The 20,420-nt window shown below is 36.3% G+C and overlaps 1 protein-coding gene across 1 annotated transcript; it reads right to left on the bottom strand.

The window, feature by feature from the left end:
* Positions 1-4,246: 4,246 nt before the first annotated feature.
* On the bottom strand, positions 4,247-19,399 carry LOC113062291 (protein lifeguard 1-like). The gene is made up of 7 exons (XM_026232041.1): positions 19,251-19,399; positions 9,481-9,830; positions 9,013-9,131; positions 8,003-8,203; positions 7,672-7,800; positions 7,382-7,525; positions 4,247-5,926 (listed from the first exon to the last, which is right to left on the bottom strand). The coding sequence occupies exons 2-7, from the start codon at positions 9,806-9,808 to the stop codon at positions 5,777-5,779; spliced, it is 1,071 nt and encodes a 356-aa protein (XP_026087826.1). The 5' UTR covers positions 9,809-9,830; positions 19,251-19,399; the 3' UTR covers positions 4,247-5,776.
* Positions 19,400-20,420: the final 1,021 nt, after the last annotated feature.

Below are 20,420 nucleotides of genomic sequence, written 5' to 3'. Positions count from 1 at the left end.
CATGTAATAAAATTAAAAATAAAGTTAAATAAAGCAGCGCAAGGCAGATAGAGTGCAAACCAGTGAAGTGAACAAACAGTGCAGATAAAAAGTTTTATTAGTGCAAAAAAACTTTTTCAGTCTGATTAAAGTGACAAGGGACCAAGAACAGTTATTTTATTTAACTGACTGATGAGGTGGTAGAATGACGTTAGTTCCATTAGTGTCATATGTAAAGCCCCTTTCACACTGCCATTCCGGCAAATACACAGGTAAAGTGTTCCTGCAATTGTTCCCGGGTCGCTAGATTTTGCACTTTCACACTGCCAGTGATGACCCGGTATATGTGCGTGCTTTCACACACAACCCTTGAAGATCCCATAACGACACGTGACAACAGCGTGTGACGTGTAATGTACGAGTCGAAAACGCTAGGCACGTTATACTTTCACTGAAGCAAGTAAACGATCTCTGCGTCAGCGCTCGTCCCGGGTCGAACCCCGCAATGTTACTAGGTCCCCGACCCGGGTTCAATGCGGTAATCAATCCCGGAACGTGGTTGCTTTCACACAGAAATATATTGAATATGGGGGGGGGGGCAAGTTCCGGAGCGAGATCAGCTTCCTGACAGCCTGATGGATGAAGCTGTCCTTCAGTCTGCTGGTCCTGGCCTGGAGACTCCGCAGTCTCCTCCCTGATGGCAGCAGACTGAAGAAGCTGTGTGACGGGTGTGTGGGATCACCTGTGATGCAGAGGGCTTTTAAGGATGAGGCGGTTCCATAAATGTCCTGGAGGGAATGGAGAGAGACACCGAAGATCTTCTCAGCTGCTCTCACCATGCGTTGCAGAGTCTTTCGGCAGGACACGTTGCAGGCACCATACCACACAGTGATACAGCTCATCAGGATTCTCTCGATGGTGCCTCTGTAGAAGGAGTACATGATTGGGGGCAGGGCTCTAGCTCTTCTCAGTTTGCGGAGGAAGTAGAGACATTGCTGTGATTTCATGGCCAGTGCTACTGTGTTTTCAGTCCAGGAGAGTTCCTCTGTGATGTGCACACATTTGGTGCTGCTCACTCTCTCCACAGTCGCACTGTTGATGGTCAGAGGAACATGCTGAGTGTGTGCTCTCCTGAAGTCAACAACAATCTCCTTCCTCTTCTCCACATTCAGAGAGAGATTGTTGTCACTGCACCACCCGGCCAGGCGGCTCACCTCGCTCCTGTAGTTTGTCTCATATTTGTTGCTAATGAGACCCACCACAGTCGTGTCATCTGCAAACTTAATGAAGAGATTGGAGTTGTGTGACGGTGTGCAGTCCTGGGTCAGCAGAGTGAAGAGGAGGGGGCTCAGCACATATCCTTGGGGGGCCCCAGTGTTCAGTGTGATGGTGCTGGATGTGTTGCTGCTGACCCATACTGCCTGAGGTCTTCCAGTCAGAAAGTCCAACAGCCAGTTGAACAGCGAAGTGTTGAGACCCAGCTGGACCAGTTTGTAAATGAGCTGTTGAGGGATGATTGTGTTGAATGCTGAACTGAAGTATAAGTACAGCATTCTGACATATGAGTCTTTTTTTATCTAAATGTGTGAGTGCTGAGTGGGACCGAAATGCAAACTGGAAGGGGTCCAGGGAGGGGGGGGGGGGGGGTGGGCACACTTGATGTGGTGCATGACTAGCCATTCAAAGCACTTCATGATGATGGGAGTAAGTGCAACAGGATGGTAGTCATTGAAGCAGGATGGAGATTGCTTCTTCGCAAAGTCACAGAACCAACTGAAAGTCTTCATGTAGGTGTCATCTATAATTACACACCTTTTAGATTTTTGATATTAATTAAAATAAACTGTCAAAATATGTATAAATATTACAATGTATTTCACTACCGATTGGGCTCAAACACAAAAAATGCCATCATTTAAAGCTCAATAACATTTAAGTAGAATGACTTACAGTCATAACATTATCAATATTTACATATGATTTGACAGTTTATTTGAATATCAAAAATCAAAAAGGTGTGCATTATAGCTGACACATACATGAACACTTTACAGTAGGTTGGGTGAATATAAGTCATTCTCCTCAAATGCTATTTAGCTTTAAATTATGGCATATTTTGTGTTTGAGCTTAGCTAGTAAAAAAAAAATTGCACTTTTGTTTGGCAGTTTATTTTCATAAACATCAAAAATCTAAAAGGTATATTTGACACCTACCTGAACACTTTACAGATTAATTTGTGACTGTAAGCAATTCTGTTCAAATGCTTTTGAAGTTTGAAACGTGTGTACCAATGTCGTATGTGACTTTATAGACGGTCCCTAAATTTACAAAATCGTCCAACGTCAAGTCAACTTTCAGTGAGCATGCGCAGTCTCACCTCGCAAGAATGAGGTTGTTACAAATCGTAGCCATGACCACACAGTCAGCGAGCTGAGGCGAGCAGAAAAAGATGCCGCAAGCTACCAGCTTACAATGAAACAAAACTAAAAAAAAAGAAAAAAGAAAATGGTGTAGAAAAAAATCCCCTTAGAAAATGCAGGTAAATTTCACCATAAATTCCAAAGTTAAATGTGACATTTTGAAATAGAAAGACAGTATAGACAGTATTGTAATAATGTTACAATGTTTGTTTACAACCTTAAAAAAAAACGTTTTTTTTTTACAGTATGGAAAGAAAGAGGAGGGAAGACAGGAGAAGAGAAAGGTGAAGAAGGAGAGAGAAATGAATGAAGGAGGAAGTCATAAAGACAAGGCTGAAAAAGAAAGAGATACACTGGATAGGATAAAAGAGAAAGGATGTGTGCAGCAGAAAAAAAAGAATCTGACAGATTCAGAGAGATGCAGAATCTAGATAAGTTGACTGAGGGAGGAAGTGAGCATAGAGAGGCTGGAGACAAAAAAAGAAGATGAGAAAACTAAAGGCCACTGAGCCAACTCCTTCTTGTGGAGGTCAAACCTCAGCAAACTGTAGTCAGTCCTCCAGTGAGATCTTCCTTCTTGTTGAAGCCAATAGACTGAGAACGTCCAATGCTTCAAAGTGTTTCTGAACACCAAAGTCTACCAGCTGCTCACTTCAAGCCCCTGCCGACCAGTCAACAAACCACCAATGCATCCTCAAAAGTCAGCTCCTGCACCTGAGGAAGAGACTCTGCCATGTTCTCCTCTTCAGGTGGATCCTCCCAAACCATTGGCTTTTCCTCCGCATCCCACTCCAGCACCCGATGAACTCTTTTCTCTCCGACCCTCCCAAACTGGTGATTCCTTCGAGCCCCACTCCTTCACCAGATGAAGTTGTTGATCTGCATTGCTCTCCAACTCAAGTGTGTCCTCCCAGTCTGGTGAAGCCTCAGCCATCCACTTCTTCCCTGTTTGAGCCACCTCCACAACTCCTGATCATTGAAATACAGGATGTGGAGAACGAGTTTGTGGAGTACACAGGGAAGACGATCAGGGCCTGTGACTTAATTGTACAAACGAAAAAACCTGTGCAAACTAAATACTGAGAGATGCATGGAAAGTTTCCTGACTGTTAAACATACATTTATTGTTTAAATGTTTAGTATTACAATGGGTTTAATATGAAGTGATTTTCAACCATTTTGAATAATATTTTTAACTATAAAAGCTACAGAAATTAAATGATTCATCTCAGATCGCAACATTAAAACTTTACACTTGATTTAAGTACAAGGTAAATTTAAGTTGATCATTTTGTCTATGATGTGGACATTTCAAATACATCACCCGCCACTCTGGTCTTTTATGTTTCTTCCACTATAGGTCCCCTTTGTGGTTTTTTGGAACATTTCCTCACTAAGAATATGTACTTTATACTATTACTGTTGTTTTTGCATGTGTATAATTATTTATAATGTCTTAAGAGGCAACATGTTTACAGTCATATGAAACCATATACTAAAGTAAACAAATTCTACTTTTTTTACATGATCATATGATGAGAAAAAAAGGTTACACTATTTTCCTTTTTTTTTTTTACTAAAAAATAAGACTTTAGGTCATGACTAAGCAACAAATACTAATAAACTATAAATACTAGTCAACTACCCTTTTCAAAAGGTAGACAGTTGTACATAAATGGTTAATACATATTAACACCCGAATGATTTGTACAGCTTCTGACCCTGTTTTTCTGTGAGTGAAGTCAAAATTAGTCTCACAACCATTTTCAACAATTCACATCATGCGACATTTCATATATAATTTGCAATCTACTCCAGTCACTAAAAGTACAATGACAATTTCAAGTGGTGTTTTCCTCAAATTTTATTTTTGTACTGAAATGCAAACAGGCTGCAGAGGAATACAAGTTATCCTCAGTTTAAATCAAATGTACAGTGCAAAGAGATCTACAAAGCCCAAACACACTCTATACACCTCAATCCACTATAGCTTTACTTATGCAGAAGTTAGTAATAGAGACAAATATTTCATTAATATAAACCAACAAAAAAAAAAAGCTTATGCATACTTTCACAGCCAGTTCTGTGTTCAAGAGCTCCACATGCAAGATAGAAGATTTCAGCTGGGTACATGAACTTTCAGTGAATGCTTTACGTTGACTAAATACCTCTGAAACCATTTTACATTTACACCTGAAACCATGCAGGACGAATATTCTTCACAATTTTATTAAACAGAAATCTTTCTTTGTATACTGCAATTAGCCAATTATTTTGAAAAGTGTTTTTTTATTATTATTATTTAATGTATCACTCTTAAATCTACCATGTTCATGACAATTTGCCCATTACCCAGCAGTCTATTGCTTCCTCTTGCATTTTAATAAATAACTTATAAATAACCACAAAAACATCAAATGCAAGAATTATCCTAAAAATATCCTGTTATTCTCCAGCACGTGGAACATTTTTGCAAGGTAACATGCAAAGCATCAAATAAATCCTATATTCCATTCACATTTATTAAAATAAGGTCATACATCTTTTTACCTCATTTGCACACACATATACACAATGAAAAAAAAAAAAAGTAAAGTAGTCAGCATTAAAAAGAGGAAGAGAGTCATGTAGTGTTTGAGCCTCAAATACTGACCTTTGGAAAGATTTAAGTTTTTCAGGACAACCTCACAAGCTCACCTTCCTCTCAAAAAACAAAAAACCGAAAGACAAACTATATACAGGCTTTATTTTACTTCTCATAGTTATACTGTTGATAATACAGTCAACCGAACAAACGTTTGTCATCTTGGTGTATAGATCTTGGTGGTATTTTTTTGCAAAGCATTAATGTTATAAAACAGAAATGCACACATTAGTGAGCAGCATGACCCGATATTCAGATATTCATGCCTAGAACTAGAGAGGCGTGCGCTTTGTCTGATTTACAGCTTCTGAATATATGCAAATGTTTGGAGAAGTATCTATATGTCTGTCTGACATTTTTAGCTGTGTTAGACTATCATGCAGAGATGTTATGTTAACTACTGGAGCACATTAGTATCAGTAATGTTCATTACTCTGCCATACAAATCTCCACCCACTGATATTTGCTCTTTCTTGCTCCCTCACTGTCAACCAGGCCATGGTCAAAGTGAATTTCTGCCATGCCATTTAAATAAATTGCCAGCTGAGTTTGCAACTGCCAATTTGAAAAGGACAAAGAGCTTATGGCCTGATCAGCCTGTACATGTTGACATACAGGGAATGTGAAAGACAAATAAATGAAGCATACGAGGAAAAGTGATGAGATGTGAGGTGGTACATCATTCCGTGCAAAGTGGACTGCATTCCCTCTTCTCGCAGGAAGGGAATGCATTCATTCCTTGGTATGACCCACGAGGGCTAGGATGTAAAGGAAGATGTTGATGATGTCAGTGTAAAGGTTAAGAGCTGCAAAGACGTATTCCTCTGGGCTAATGGACAACTTCTTGTTGCCCAGGAGAAGCTGGGTGTCCACAGCCAGGAACTGTGAAAGAACAAACAAGAACTGAGTGCCACATGTTGTGCTTGGGGAAATAAAGCAAGCTGAACGGTTTCAGATCTCATAGACTTACACTGAAGGAGTTATTCAAATAATATTTAGAATATTATAGAGACTTGGCAAAGGGGATCTTTTAACACGTTAGGCTTGTAAGCAACCACCTACAGTAGAAATAACCTAGAACACACTAGCAAACATAGCACTAAGCCTAGCAGCACCAATCTTGTTTTATTCAGAAACTACACAATCATATGGGCTTGAATCATCAGCAAATCCTACATCAGTTTCACTAGTTCACCATTCAAAAGTTTACAATTAGTACTTTTTTTTTTATTACACATCAAACTGATCAAAAGTGACTGTAAATTCAGCTTTGCCATCACAGGATTAAATTACATTTTAGAATATGTACAATTAGAAAAAGGTTATTTTAAATTGAAATCATATTTCACAATATGACCGTCTTTATTATATTTTTGACCAAATAAATGCAGCCTCGGTGAGCATAAGAGCAACTGTAATTTCCTGGTGTTCCAACAATTTCAGTTCCAAATGTTTAATCTCATTGCTCCAAAAGGCATATGATTTTATACAGCCAGTCAGACTGGAATATTGGAAATTTCATAAGGGCTCAAGTTTGGTGACCTAGTTTAAGACAGATGGTAAAACGATTTAAATTTAACTCACAAAAAAAAACAAAAAACATATTCTTTACTGTTTTAACAAAGGATGATGACTTTGATAGCAAACAATCAAAATATAATAGCAAAGTTTAGGTTTCCACTTTCGAAAGATTGTTCACCAAAGCAGCATTCTATTGAGCAGACAAACCATCCAAACCCTATTCATTAGTTTTTTTTCTCTCTAATGGTCATTTAATCTTAATGTGTAACAGCAGAGCCCCACTCCAGCCATTAGTCTAAACCTCTGAGAAAAGTTACAACAATAGTGTTCTATTTTGGCACTTGAAAAAACCAGTTTCATTATCTTGCTGAAATTTTTACAATACAAAGTATTTTCTGAATTGAATAAGCATGAAGACATGAAAGAAGAAAACATTTTGTGCAAATCTAACCAGAGACAGAAGCTTAGATGTACAACAACTTTATACTTCTTTTTTTTTTTTTTAATTGACAGCTAGAATGCCAGATGTTTTAAAGGTTCTCATTAATGCAAGTAGAGAACTGTTTGAAGAACAGAAGGTCTGATGAATTTAACAGTCTTAGTAATATAGAAGTATACATTTCGTAAAAAAAAGAAAAAAAAAATATTAACCCCTTAGCAATAATGTAAAATTTGTATAAAATGCCTTAAAAGGCATACCCAAAGTACATTGCATGCTGTTCTTGAACCATTTAGAGTATTTGCATGATTTGATTACAAATAACTGTCTTACGAAGTTAACCCCAGAATGCTAATAGGTTAAGGTATGGTACTTACACAAGTGAACAGCAGGGCCCCGAGCGAGGCGTAGACAATGTGGAGAATTTTATTTTGGATGAAGATGCAGAGGATAGAGGCCAGGAGCAGGACAATCATACAGACAAAAAGAACGCCATAGCAGGAAGTGAAGTCATATTTGCTCTATTTTTGAAAAAGAGAAAGGACAATGACAATTAGTGGCGTTTACCGCATATGAAGGATGCATGGAAGACATGATTCGGTAGCACAAAGTGTGTATAAAATAAAATGAAAGATGAAAATCTATGAGACTCCTAGAGCAAACAAACCTGCATTGAGAAAATCACAACTGTGAAGCAGACCACCGCAGTGATGCCAACTGCCATGATAACTGCATCTGTATTATGGAAGCTGGCAATCATTCCAACCATATAGGACAGACTCAGGGTCAAGATGGACTGAGAAAGAAATACAGGAAGGGGTTAATGAGTACAGAGTAAACAAACCTAAATTGAAATATAAACTTAGAGTTCACTCTATATTAAAACATTAAACAATGTTAAACAAATTTTTTTAAGTTCACAAAACACTACTGGATATGTTTTCTTGCACAGTGTAGAACGAACACACTAAATAATGTGTAAGTAATGGCAGTTGTACCAGTGCCACCAGGTTCCATGGGTGTTTGCGGCGAAACTCTCCACAGCAGCTCAGAACGATCAGTGAAACAAAGAAGACAACGTAGGACACGTAGTACGTCCACTTATTTCTCCGTACAAACACTTTGACATCAGTTACAAAGGTGAAAATGGCAACAAAAGAGAAGGTGATCAACAGCTGCACGGTCAAGACCATAAACACCTGAGAAAGGAGACACGGAACAGAGTTTTTCTTTGACACACTGTACTGCTACATACAATAGTAACAAACATTTAATAAGAACATCTGTTAAATTGCTTCATTCCAGTAACTGTGTTTAATACACGTATTTGAAATTTAACTGCGTGTTTACTGTATAGTCTGTAATAAATGCATGTTACATTTTTAGAGATTTCATTTCATTTATTTGTTGATATTTGGTCATTTTGGATCATAATTGACCATTTACTCGTACCTGGCTAATAAACAAAAGTTACACTTCTTTCTGGCTAATAAACAAAAGTAGGCCTCTTTGTGGCAGTTTTAGTGTCAGCATTGGCTTTTTAAAAACACTTGAAGTCCACACTTTTGTTGACCAAAAAATTACAATAAAAATTACTTTGACTTTTAAACACTGATTAACTTTTTCACATTAGAACCACAGATTCTAAAAGTCCATCACACGCATTTCCACAGTTATTAACACTGTAAATATAGCAAGGCATTTTAATTTACATTAAAAAAAAAAGTAATCCATTATAACATTTATTGTTATATTACCTTGGCATTAAATTATAAAAAATTGTGATCTGCTGTAAGGGTTTTTCCTTATTTCTTTTTGAAATATTGATTTTTCTTTTGCCATTTAAGCAAATAGGACAACAACTGCTTCTGAGAACCCTGGAACTGTGACCCTGGAAGGTTCCATTCTTGCTCATTTAACCTGGATCATGAGACTCTTTCTACAAATTCATTTTAAATTAATTCAACAAAGATCCCACCTGAATATGTTTCTTAAGTATACTGCTTACCTTTCTAATGAAGGCCCGTCGGATACTCTTATCTTCCCAGCCAAAGTTCACAAACTCATCATTGCCATCGTAAGAGGGGGGTCCATCTCCACCGTGGTATCCAGGGCTCTCCACAGAAGCTGTCAAAAAAACAAATACAAATAATACATGTGATGGATGAAGTCTAATCTATGTTAGAGCACTCACATCATTCAATAAAACACCCACATAAATGGAGAACTGAACTAAGGGACAGATTAAAATAGGTTCTATAGGTTTGGAAAGGAAAGCACATTTTATAGTTTACACCGAGACATCCTAATTGTAACAGCAGGCACTATGGATAAGGTAAGAATTTAACAAATTATACATTTTCAGTTCTAACAGAGCTGGTAATCTTTTGATGGAACTCTTCGGTTAAGCATTTTACCTTGGTACACACTGAAAAACAAGTTTTTCCTCTCCTATTAACTTCCTAAAGATACTTGCCATTAGGATCTACACCAAAGGCAGGCTGGCCGGGCCCCTGCTGGTATGGACTCTGAGGGTATGGCCCCTGAACATACGGCCCCTGAACATACGGCCCCTGAACATAGGGCCCCTGTGGGTACGGACTAGGGCCAAACCCTGGTGCCGGAGGCTGCTCGTAACCGGGCTGGGTGTAGGGTCCTGGTGCTGCATACGGAGGTGCCCCTGGACCCTGGCTATAGTTGGGTGGAGGCATTCCAAAAGCATCAATTTTGGGTGGCCCATAGACACTGTTGTGAAGGGGGTTATTCTCCCCCATTATAGGATAGTTTGGCTTGTCCTGGGACATGTCTCCTTCCCTCACTTGAATCCTGATATTGACAGAAAACAGAAAGGTTCAAATGTACAGAATAGTAAATTAATGTAATAGTAGTAAAGTAAATAATCACATCACTGTGGTTCAACAAATTAACTAAATAGGTGACACTACAAATCTAAAGCAGCATCCTAAACATTCTGGAAATGTAGAACTAACCAATTTGGAGCGCTGTGAGCTCAGTAGTATTGAAATAGTTGATTTCAACATGTCAACATGAGTATGTTAGCATGATGCCAAGCTTACAGCCTGATACTCTATTTGTGTAATACTACAGATACAGATCATTAATTCAATAATAATGTCTTTCAGTGGATTAAAATAACCTTTTCAGTTTTTCAGATTTTAAATAAATTAAATCATCTTATATCATTTTGATATAAAAAGAATACTGATAAAAACAATACAAATAAAAATATGTTATATGACTACTTTCAATATGAAGTGCAGCTGCTTTTGTAAAGTGATAACTACATTATAATCATCATGAAATGGAAGCATCAACACATCTTTTCTCTATACTGTAACATACAGATTTGTTTCAGCCTTTGTTTTGGCCGTGGAAGCACGGTAGCGGGCCTTGTTCTGAAACGTTTGCTTATTCTTCATTTCATTTATTTAGACTGGGTTCTAGGTACCACGTAAGTGGCTTGGCTTTTAGCGGCATTCATTGCCATAGTAACTTTCACTCCAAGGCTAACCTGCTCCGGGGCACATTATGTTCTGGTTTAGAGATCTCAAACTGAGGTTGGACCAATCAGAAGTAAGAGTGACACATTTCTGACACAAAATCACTCCCCCAGTTTATCTTGCTCCAAATTAAAGGTTACTACTGCTAAAAAAAATAAAAATAATAAAAAAGTCTGACTTTAATGATAATTACTTACTCAATGAGTCATTCTGTGATTTATATAATTATTGTGATTCATATTTTTATTATTATCATTTATCTTTTACACACAAGCAATTTTAGTTTAACAGTTATTAAGAATCATTTATTTTAAATGAATATTAATGTATACAGATCATGTAATATAAATAAGATATAGATTGCACTACTTAAAAAATAAAAAAATCTGACCTTAGTTGTTCGAGTCTCTATCACTATATATTTTCAAATGTATAAACTAAGTTAACAAGTTTCATTTGTCACTGCTCTGATAGAGCAATATTATTGATTTTATTTGTCCTAATTTTTCATATGAAGTTTAAATTTGTCATATTCTTCCATCTCTTAACCTTTAGCAAAACCTTTAACCTTTAGTTTTGAATCTCCCGAGTAGTAAATCAAACATATTTTGTGTTGCAAGGCTCATGATTGGCTGTTCGCCAGTGATGTCACACATTCATGTGCATGCGCTCCACAAACTCAGGATCAAAGCCTGAGCTGACAAAAGTGAACAGCATCATGGTACCAACAAAGCCGGATTGGAGAGGTTTGGTTTTGTCAACTCAAAACTAATCCTTTAACTCTGAATTTGTTCAGCTACCATCATGGTACAGGCCCCTGATCAAACCAACTCTAACTTGACAAACCGCAAGTGAACAATCCAGCTCTGCTTACTCAAAGATTCAGTTCATGTAGTCCATTGAATAATGGTGCATTTCAACACAAAAGGGGCCAGTAGAAGGCAAAAGGGCCTGATTCAGTGAGAATTTTGACTGAATACCGAGAACAGACAACACCTTAAAAAACCTGCTGGCAACCCAGCCATACATTATCCACACACGAAGCTCTGACTCACTTTCAGCAGAGCACAAATCAGCTTCCTGGTAACCCAGGCTGTGCAGCTGAGGGAGAGGGGTTGCTATGGACACTGATGTTGAAGTAAATGCAATGGGTGCATCTGAATAAATGAGTTGATGGGAAACCCCTTCATTTTTTTTTTAAAGTGAGTGTTTAATGACAGAGAGGTCCATTTAAAATGTAAAAATAGGGGAAATTAGCATAGCCAACTAAACAACAACAACTACTACTACAAAAACAAACAAACAAACAAAAAACTACTGCTACTAGGCCTACTTGGAATCAAATTACAAGAATTTATTAACTAAACACTGTAATTAAAAAAAAATTGCAATCAACTGTAAAATAAAAGGGAATAGAACAAGGATGTTCTCTCTAACACATATTATAATACTGTAAAATAAACGTCATTATGAAAAATCTCTCTCCCCTTAACGGATTTCATGAATAACAGCAGTTATGCAACACCATCCCATTTAAGGGCCAAATCCCATGTGACTTGATGTCAGCTCAGCATTTAACAGAAGGTTGTATTCAGTGGCCTCTGGCCTGTTTTCCACTGTCCCCCTTCACAGCAGCAGGAATTAAATAAAGCCATTCCACATAGTTTTTCCTGACATATCCAGTGACAAAAGTCTTGATAAAAGCATTTTTTTAACATATGCAAGACGTCCTAGATCATATACACACACACACACACATACATATAAATTGCATTTTTTCTTTTTAATTCTTGCCAGTGTTTAAACCAATCAACGCTCACAAGCTTTCCTTAAGTCGTGCGCTCATGCACACTTGCAGCGCACGCACATAATAATGCCAGGTTCATATTGCTCTGTTTGCAGTGTGTAATAACAATGAGGCAGTGCGTATTTTTTCTGCTCATGTTAATGGATTAAAGTGTTCACAATGCACACACGGTTGCAATCTGGCAGTGTGTTTAGGAGCGGTGCGTCTGCAGCAGTGCAGAGATTGTTTCTAGAGATCGACCAATATATCGATTTACTGATATTTCCCCAATATTTTAGTTTATCATAATCGAATATCGGTTTTATAATATCGCATTCACCGATAAACGGCGCCATCTTGAGGGTGTTTTGAGAATTCAGCATGTCTGAGGGGAGATGAGACGGCATGCAGGTACTTGATTTGCTATAGTTAGTAAACTTTATTTAACATAACAGCCAGTTATGCACAAATTAGATGCATTACATCAGCGTTTCTCAATTCCAGTCATCGCACCCCCCTGCTCTGCACATTTTGTACGTTTCTCTTATCGCTTCAGACTTTTGTTCTATTCGAACGAAAGTGCCCTGAAAAGTGGACATCACTGAATATTCCACCATGATTCTGAAGTGAACGTATATGTTCCATTCAAAGTGCACTGAAGTGTGCGAGACATGAATTTTAACTGTATTTAGGCTATTTAGAGACGTATATGATGTCACACTTGTCTGTGTGTGAAGACGTTGCGCAACGTAAATCCAGTGACAACACAGTTCATGCACAGAGCTCATTTCTAATGAGCTGGTCATCTGAATCAGGTTTATTAACAAAAAGAGACATGCAAAATATGCAGAGATGGGGGGCGCAAGGACTGGAATTGAGAACCGCTGCATTACATAAATGCCTGATATGTAGGCTAGTTTATGCAGCTTGGCTCTAAGAAATAAAGACCAACTCACAGAGTCATGTTAAATAATCCATCAAGTCCTGTCCCAATAAAGACGTAACTTTGCCTGAATTATTATGCAGCCATGAATGAGGGATTGTTGGAAATAAAAGCGCAGAATTAAATTCTCTCTCTGTTGTCTATGCTCATCGTTATTCTTGTGAAGTCGGAGTCACGCAGATAATCCGTCAATATCCTCTCCCAATAAATACATAACTTTGCATGAGTTAAATATTACAGCCATGAATGAGCACATGTAAAAAATAGAAAAAAAAAAGCCCTGAATTTAATTCTCTTTCTGTTGGAAATTTGGTCCATGCATCATTAGTATGGTGGAGCCGCTTTCATGTTCGCTCAGTGGGTTGATGTGGTTAATGCTCAGGAAATGCTCCAGCACGGCCACCGCATGTAACTTTTAACATGATTCACTTGTTTAAAACACCCTAAATTGTATTAACATTTAATATATAACCATTATAACCATTATTAATATATAACCATTATTTTGCCGATAAACATTAAATAAATACAACTCTATGGAAATTAATTATTTATTATAAACATGCAAATGACTGGTATCGGTATTAAAAAAATCTATATCGATCGATCACTAAATGTTTCCACACTAATGCCTGTTTCACACATACTCCGTCTGCAGTGCGTATGCATTGCATATTTTTTTTTTAATACATGGCTTTTTGAATAGTTTTAAAACAAGAAAAAGAGCACCTTTATATAAACAAGGCAACATAATGTATGCACTTTTATGGAAGGAGAAAAACAAAGTTCCTTAAGACCAGTGGGATTGCTTGTAATAAAGATTTAAATGCAAAAAAAAAAAAACACGGGAGTTGACTGTTTCTGTCAGTGTTGAGTTTTTAATGTTTGTGATAGTCTAACAAGAAAAGTAGGCTAAATGTTATGTTTACATGTGTTGCTGCTTGCTTGGGCAACTTATTACACAAACATAGGAGTCAAATGCATGAATAATATGTTGTTTATATTTATTGAGTTTAAACTAATGACTATGAAATATTGTTACCGTACTGTGATAAAAGAGTATCACAGTGCACATCACAATATTTTTTTTACATGATTTGAAATCAAAATCATAGACAAATGTTGTGTTTGTGGCCTGAACAGCTGTGGATCAGTAGCGGACTGCAAACATGTTCTGTGTGAAAGCATAATAAGTCTGTGCTACTTCTACACCACATACGTTACGCACAAAGACTGCATGGCAACTGCAAACAGGGTATGTGTGAAACAGGCGTGGGTCTATTTTTGCTGCACAGCACGCTGAATTAAAGTAACAGAGCACTGTTTGCGGTAAATAGGAGCATGCATTAACACAAAAATTGAGTAATTACACCATTAATGCATATAATTAAAGTCTACTGTGTTTCACAGCCAACACATAGCTATGGTATTTTGGCTAGGTTTAAAGGAAAAGAGCACTTTTAGATAAACAAGGCAATGATTTTAAAGTTCTTAATTAAACTTTATGAACCGCAGGATTGCTTGTAATAAAGATTTAAATGCAAAAGAAAGGATTTAATTTAATTTAGAATGTTTGTGATAACGTAAGAAAAGTAGTTTAAATATTTTGCTTTATGAACTTAATATATAAATCTAAAAGTAAATGCAAAAGTAAAATGCACTGAACAATTGATAAAAGATTGTGTTACTGTACTGTGTAAAAACAATTTTAAAAAAAAGCATCAAAAGAATCACAATGTTGAAAAAGCATTTTAAGTAACAATGTTTGGATTTAAAATAAAAATAATGGATAAATGTGTTTGTGATAAACAGCCATGGACTCGGGTGTGAAAGCACAGTCAATGCTGCTTTTGTACCACACATGGAATACATACACACTTAAAACAGAGTATGTGAGATCCTCACATACAGCTCACAAAATCAGGCTTGCACTGTGTAAGCTGTTGTGCAACAATTAACACTATTGTAAAAATAAAAAAAAGATACATTGCATGATACTTAAGTCACCTAACAGAGGAATTAATTTTCAAAAATGAAATTCAGGCCCTGAATAAATGTAAAAAAATCTTGATTGAATCATAACTATAAATAATTCTACATGATAAAAAGAAGGCTTTAAAAAGATCGGTATTGGTGATAGGGCTGTCACTTTTTGTTCGAAAATCGATTGCACAATTGATCAGACCAACCAAAAAAAGTTTCGAAAACGAAAAAAGAGAATCAATTTTAACCAAATTATTGTACAACATATTAATTTTAAAAGAATTAAACAATTAAAAAATACAGATGAAACAAAACTCACAAACAGGCAGAAAAAGAAAATAAAGAATTCTGAAATTGCAATAGGCGTTGCGAAAGAAAAAAATACAGAGCAATTTTATGCACCTATAGTTTCACGGTTTCAATCGCTGCATCTAGTGTTTTGCAAAGAAAATGGAGAACAAAGTGGTATACAAACTGTGCGATCGTGAGTCCACTGCATATACTTTTTTCGAGAATGTTGCACTCCTGTTGCTGTTTGCTATTCTGCAAGAAATATTGCTGACTTTAATTTTGTGAATTGTGCGTTTCCAGCGCTCTCTTTAAGTTCGTCCATTATTTGGCGTTGATATATATATATATATATATATATATATATATATATATATATATATATATATATTATATTTTTTTTTTAAACATGGAAAATCAATTTACAATCGATTCAATGAACACTTATGTCTTAAAAATTGCTGCTTTCTAAATCTAAAAAAACTGCTTTCCTGTCTGATACCAGCATACTTTATTTGAGCTCAGCAGGAAGGGTTTCCACAGGTTCATGTTTATGACTGGCCTAGGGAGTTACTGGAAATGAAAAATTAAATTGGACTGTTCAGTGAGAATCAAATTACTTCCAAGCAAAGCAAGTATATGAAGGCAATTTGCTAAAAAATAACAAGTTAGCATTTTATTTTAATCCTGCAGAGACTAACTTTATAAATATATATCCAACTTATTTTAAACATGAGAGCAGGTGCAGACATTTTTAACTTGAATGTGCGCTGCTTCCGCCGTCAGTCACTTCCAGCTATTTCAACTGTAAAAACTGTCAAGTTGCTTGATATTGCAAATTTGTATTTGTCAGATTATTTAATTTATTACCATAATCATAAACACATTGATTTACACTTTGATATATTTTTGTTTACTTCAATTTGTTTATTTCAGTTTGTTCCTTGATACTTATAGCTGCTAATATAAATATAATTAATGCAATGAATTTTAAAAAATATAAGTTTAAAAAATATATATACTATTCAGCAAGGGAGCATGATCAAAAGAAAGAGTAAATACTTTTTATGTTGTTACAGAGAAATATATTTCAAATTAATAAATGCTGTTAGTTTTAACTTTTGCACAAAAATATTAAGCAGCACATCTGTTTTCAACATTGGTAATAATAAGGAATGTTTCTTGAGAACCAAATCAGCATATTATAATTCAGCTTTGCCATCAAAGCAATGAATTACATTTAAACATATTCAGATAGAATGTTATTTTAACAGTGCATAATATTACTGTTTATCTGTATTTATGATCAAATAAATGTAACCCTAGATGAGCATAAGAGAAAAGTTGTGTATAATCCATGATGTTCTGATAAAACACGTCTGAACTAAAAGTTTTAAATCACCAGCTAAAAAAATGACAATTTCTGTTGCTCCCATATAAATTGGAGACTGTGGTTTTAATCTACACTGAATGGCATAGATTAAATGACAATAACATTATGCAAAATAAACTAATGGAGTTCTTGGTTGAATTAAAAGCAGCTTTATGTCTGTGACTCTGTTTGCAGTGGATTTGCATCCATGCATGAGCATTTTACGGCAGCTAACCAATGCACAGGAACTGAGCTAAATCAGGTAAGTTTGAAGACTTTGAAGAGTGAAGAGCTGAGCAGACATTTGTAATTGTCCATCAACTGAATGACAAACTTTCACATTTAGTCAGCTGAAAAGCACCAGGGCCTTAATCACTGTACCCAACAGAAAACAGCCACCTACTCCTCAGCTACAAGACAAAAGGACAGATCGCCAACACCTATTGTTTGATAAACTGAAAAAAATGTGCAGGCCCTAACAGAAAAACAATGCAAAATGTACTAATGTCAAGAAACAATTGATCATGGTTTAAGCAAGACTGGGGGATTGGTTGTGGGTATCAAACTGTATAATTTGCTGAGAGGGGTAGAAAGGGGCGAGTAGGCCTGAATGTTGAAAGGGAGTAGGATGTGACTTGGCAAATCAATTTGAGAGAAAATAAAACAAATAATATATATGGGGATGCACGATAAATATCGGCTGATATTCAATTTGCATCTTGTCAGTAAAGCCGGTTCTGTAATCAGCATCTACACAGAGCCGTTGTTCACTGACAAGCTGCTCCAAACCACGATCATATTTTGCTCATGTTTCGCGCAGCTGGTCAGTGAACAACGGCTCTGTGTAATAAATGCTGCTCCACATGAAATCACGCAAGTGTAGAGATTTACTGCTGATTACAGAACTAGCTTTACTGACAAGATGCGTATTAAATATCAGCCGATATTTATCGTGCATCCCTCAAAAATATTACAAGGATTCCCTATGATAAAGCTCACTGGGCTTAATGCATCATGTGCTCCAAGCATAAGCACATGAACGATGTCAAAAATGCAACGTCACGCTGAAAGGAAGATGCTGCGGTTATCAATGTCTTGCACATCAGACACGTGATGAGGTTTTTCCAGTTGTTTGCTTAGTCTGCATTTAATCAAGCATGGATTTGAATATGACTGCCTGTCCCTTAGCTTGGCAAAAAGAAACCATGACAGACTCTGTATGGCAAGCTGTTTAAGCAGTTATTCCTTTACAACAAATAGTATCTAATTTTGTGTTACTTCATATTTTTACACTATACCAATTAGGTCAATAGTGACCCACCAGCCCCCACCCCCAATTTCACTACAGCCTAATTATTTTAATAGTCTTTAGATACTAGTACATATTTATTAAATACAGTACTTATCCTTGCCTCAAAATACCTGTCTTGACCAGTTTTATTCAATAGGTACTAGTATTTATTACCAATAGCTATCAGTACCTCAAGCTTAGTATTTATTTATTGGATACTAGTCTCAGAATCCTTTCCCATTGTTACTATTAACATTTCTAAATAAGTATGTAGTATCTAAATAATGAGTACTAGTATTTAATGAATGGTGAAACTGACCTGTATTTGTTATTATTTGACTACCTACTAGTAATTAAAAATAAGTAGCATTAACAAAAACAACAACAAAACACTAAGGTTAGTTGGTTAGAATAGTTAAATGGCTTTCCACAAATCATGCGCTCCACCACTCCATTCAAACTGAACTACTAACACTAACTAGTACCCTTAATAAAGGCTTTGTATATAAGGTCTCCAATTACTTAAGCTTTAACACAAACTAAATAGGTTAAAAATAGAAAACGTTTTAATTAATCACGTGGGACACTGGTGCAAACTACGTTTAAGTAACGTTACCACACTTTCCTCCATTCAGCAGAAAATATATGACAGGAAAGCCATTCAAAAATGTAAAATAAAATGTACACACAAATAAGCCGTTTAATTAGTTCAATCAAAACTGGAGTAGGTTAACCTAACAATGAATCTGTGTTAATTTGTCGCTGGTATAACCGGATGGCACACTACGCATGTCGTCAATATATGAATCAACACATTTGTTGTAACATACAATGTCAATCGAAGCAGAATAAGACACAATGATTTATATATAGATCTAAAACGACAGAAATGTGTTGCCCGAGCTGACACATTTAATCGCGTGAAAACATAAACCGTGATCTGGCGCATCAAACAACACCATGACAACACGAGTGGCATGTCCTTACACCTGCATTATTCAACAATATTTGCTTAGAAAAAAGCAAATGCAACGCGTTGACAGACAACTGAGACAGACTTACCCCTTCAGTATATGAAGCGCGCAGCAAAATGCAACGTTTGTTTGCTAAATGACAACAAAAACAGAGTCCGTGTTGGTTCGCGTCTACGTTGGCTGCAGTAATAATGCTTGTCTGCTCTGAATCCGTTAGCCACGCCCACCGCGACTCTGTCAGAGTCTGACCGTGTGACGTTGAGAAGTCACATGACTCTTGAGAAACGTCTTCGACTTTCCCATTACGCAATCGCTAGAATGTTCTACAAAATTCTACATGAGTCGAATACATGTTAAAAGATAGAAAAGGATATATGGAGGAGACAGAAAATTCCCGTTTCCGGCGTTCAGGGATAGGGTTTAGAAATTACATTAAGTTAAATGCTATTCAGTTGAAGCTTTGGTAAACTGAACTCATATCCTACATCAACATTTTTTTTAATACATTTAAAAAATATTTTTTTAATTTTAATTTTTGTTTTTATGTTTGAGCTTATATATCTCTATTATCATAACAGTTTGACTAATTCTGATTCCTGAACAGTAAACTTTGAAGTGTCAGCTTTGCAAACAAATGTTGATTATGTATCTAATCAAAAAGAATCATGAACAAAAACCTTTTTATTTGGGACATGTCATTTCTGTCTCATGAATTACGCAAATCAATGGAGAACCACATTAAAAAAATATTCCTTCAATACACTATAGAACTTTCTGTAAGAGAGGACATTGTTTAAGAAACTTTAACAAACATTAAGACTTTAACAATCAATTTTTTTAGGGCAGTGGTTCTTTAAGTATTTTAATTATATATTAGTGTTATATTATTTTTATGTGGTATTTTGTTGAGGCCCCCAAGTTGAGAACCACTTCATGGAATTTATATTTAGGGGATATACATATTTTTATCCCCAAATGAACCAAATGTATAGATTTTCTAACATTTCAAAAAAGATAACATACTGAGCATCAAGCCTCCCTTTTAATACATCATTTGCCTGTCCTGTTAGATAATTTGAATTAAGCAAATCAATGACATAGCTGTCAACCCTCCCGTTTTTTCCGGGTTTCTCACGTATTTTAGGTCTTTTCCCGCTGTCTTCCCGTTTTAGTATTTTCCCGTAAAATATCCCGTAATTTTACACTATGTGTGTTAACTCAGAACACGCAACTATCTGTGTCTGTGAATTGGCTTGCA

Source organism: Carassius auratus, chromosome 44, assembly GCF_003368295.1.
Source record: "Carassius auratus strain Wakin chromosome 44, ASM336829v1, whole genome shotgun sequence".
NCBI classification, from domain to species: domain Eukaryota; kingdom Metazoa; phylum Chordata; class Actinopteri; order Cypriniformes; family Cyprinidae; genus Carassius; species Carassius auratus.
Note: the sequence above shows the minus strand (reverse complement) of the source record. Positions and strands in the feature narration are given on the sequence as shown.

Bases quoted from the DNA above. Each gene is read 5' to 3' on its own strand.
- LOC113062291 (XM_026232041.1), bottom strand. From the start codon at position 9,808: ATGTCCCAGGACAAGCCAAACTATCCTATAATGGGGGAGAATAACCCC. The intron at 8,204-9,012 runs GTAAGCAGTATA...CTCCTTTCTCAG, and splicing joins GACGGGCCTTCATTAGAAAG to GTGTTTATGGTCTTGACCGT. The intron at 7,526-7,671 runs GTTTGTTTGCTC...TTTCAAAAATAG, and splicing joins TTGTGATTTTCTCAATGCAG to AGCAAATATGACTTCACTTC.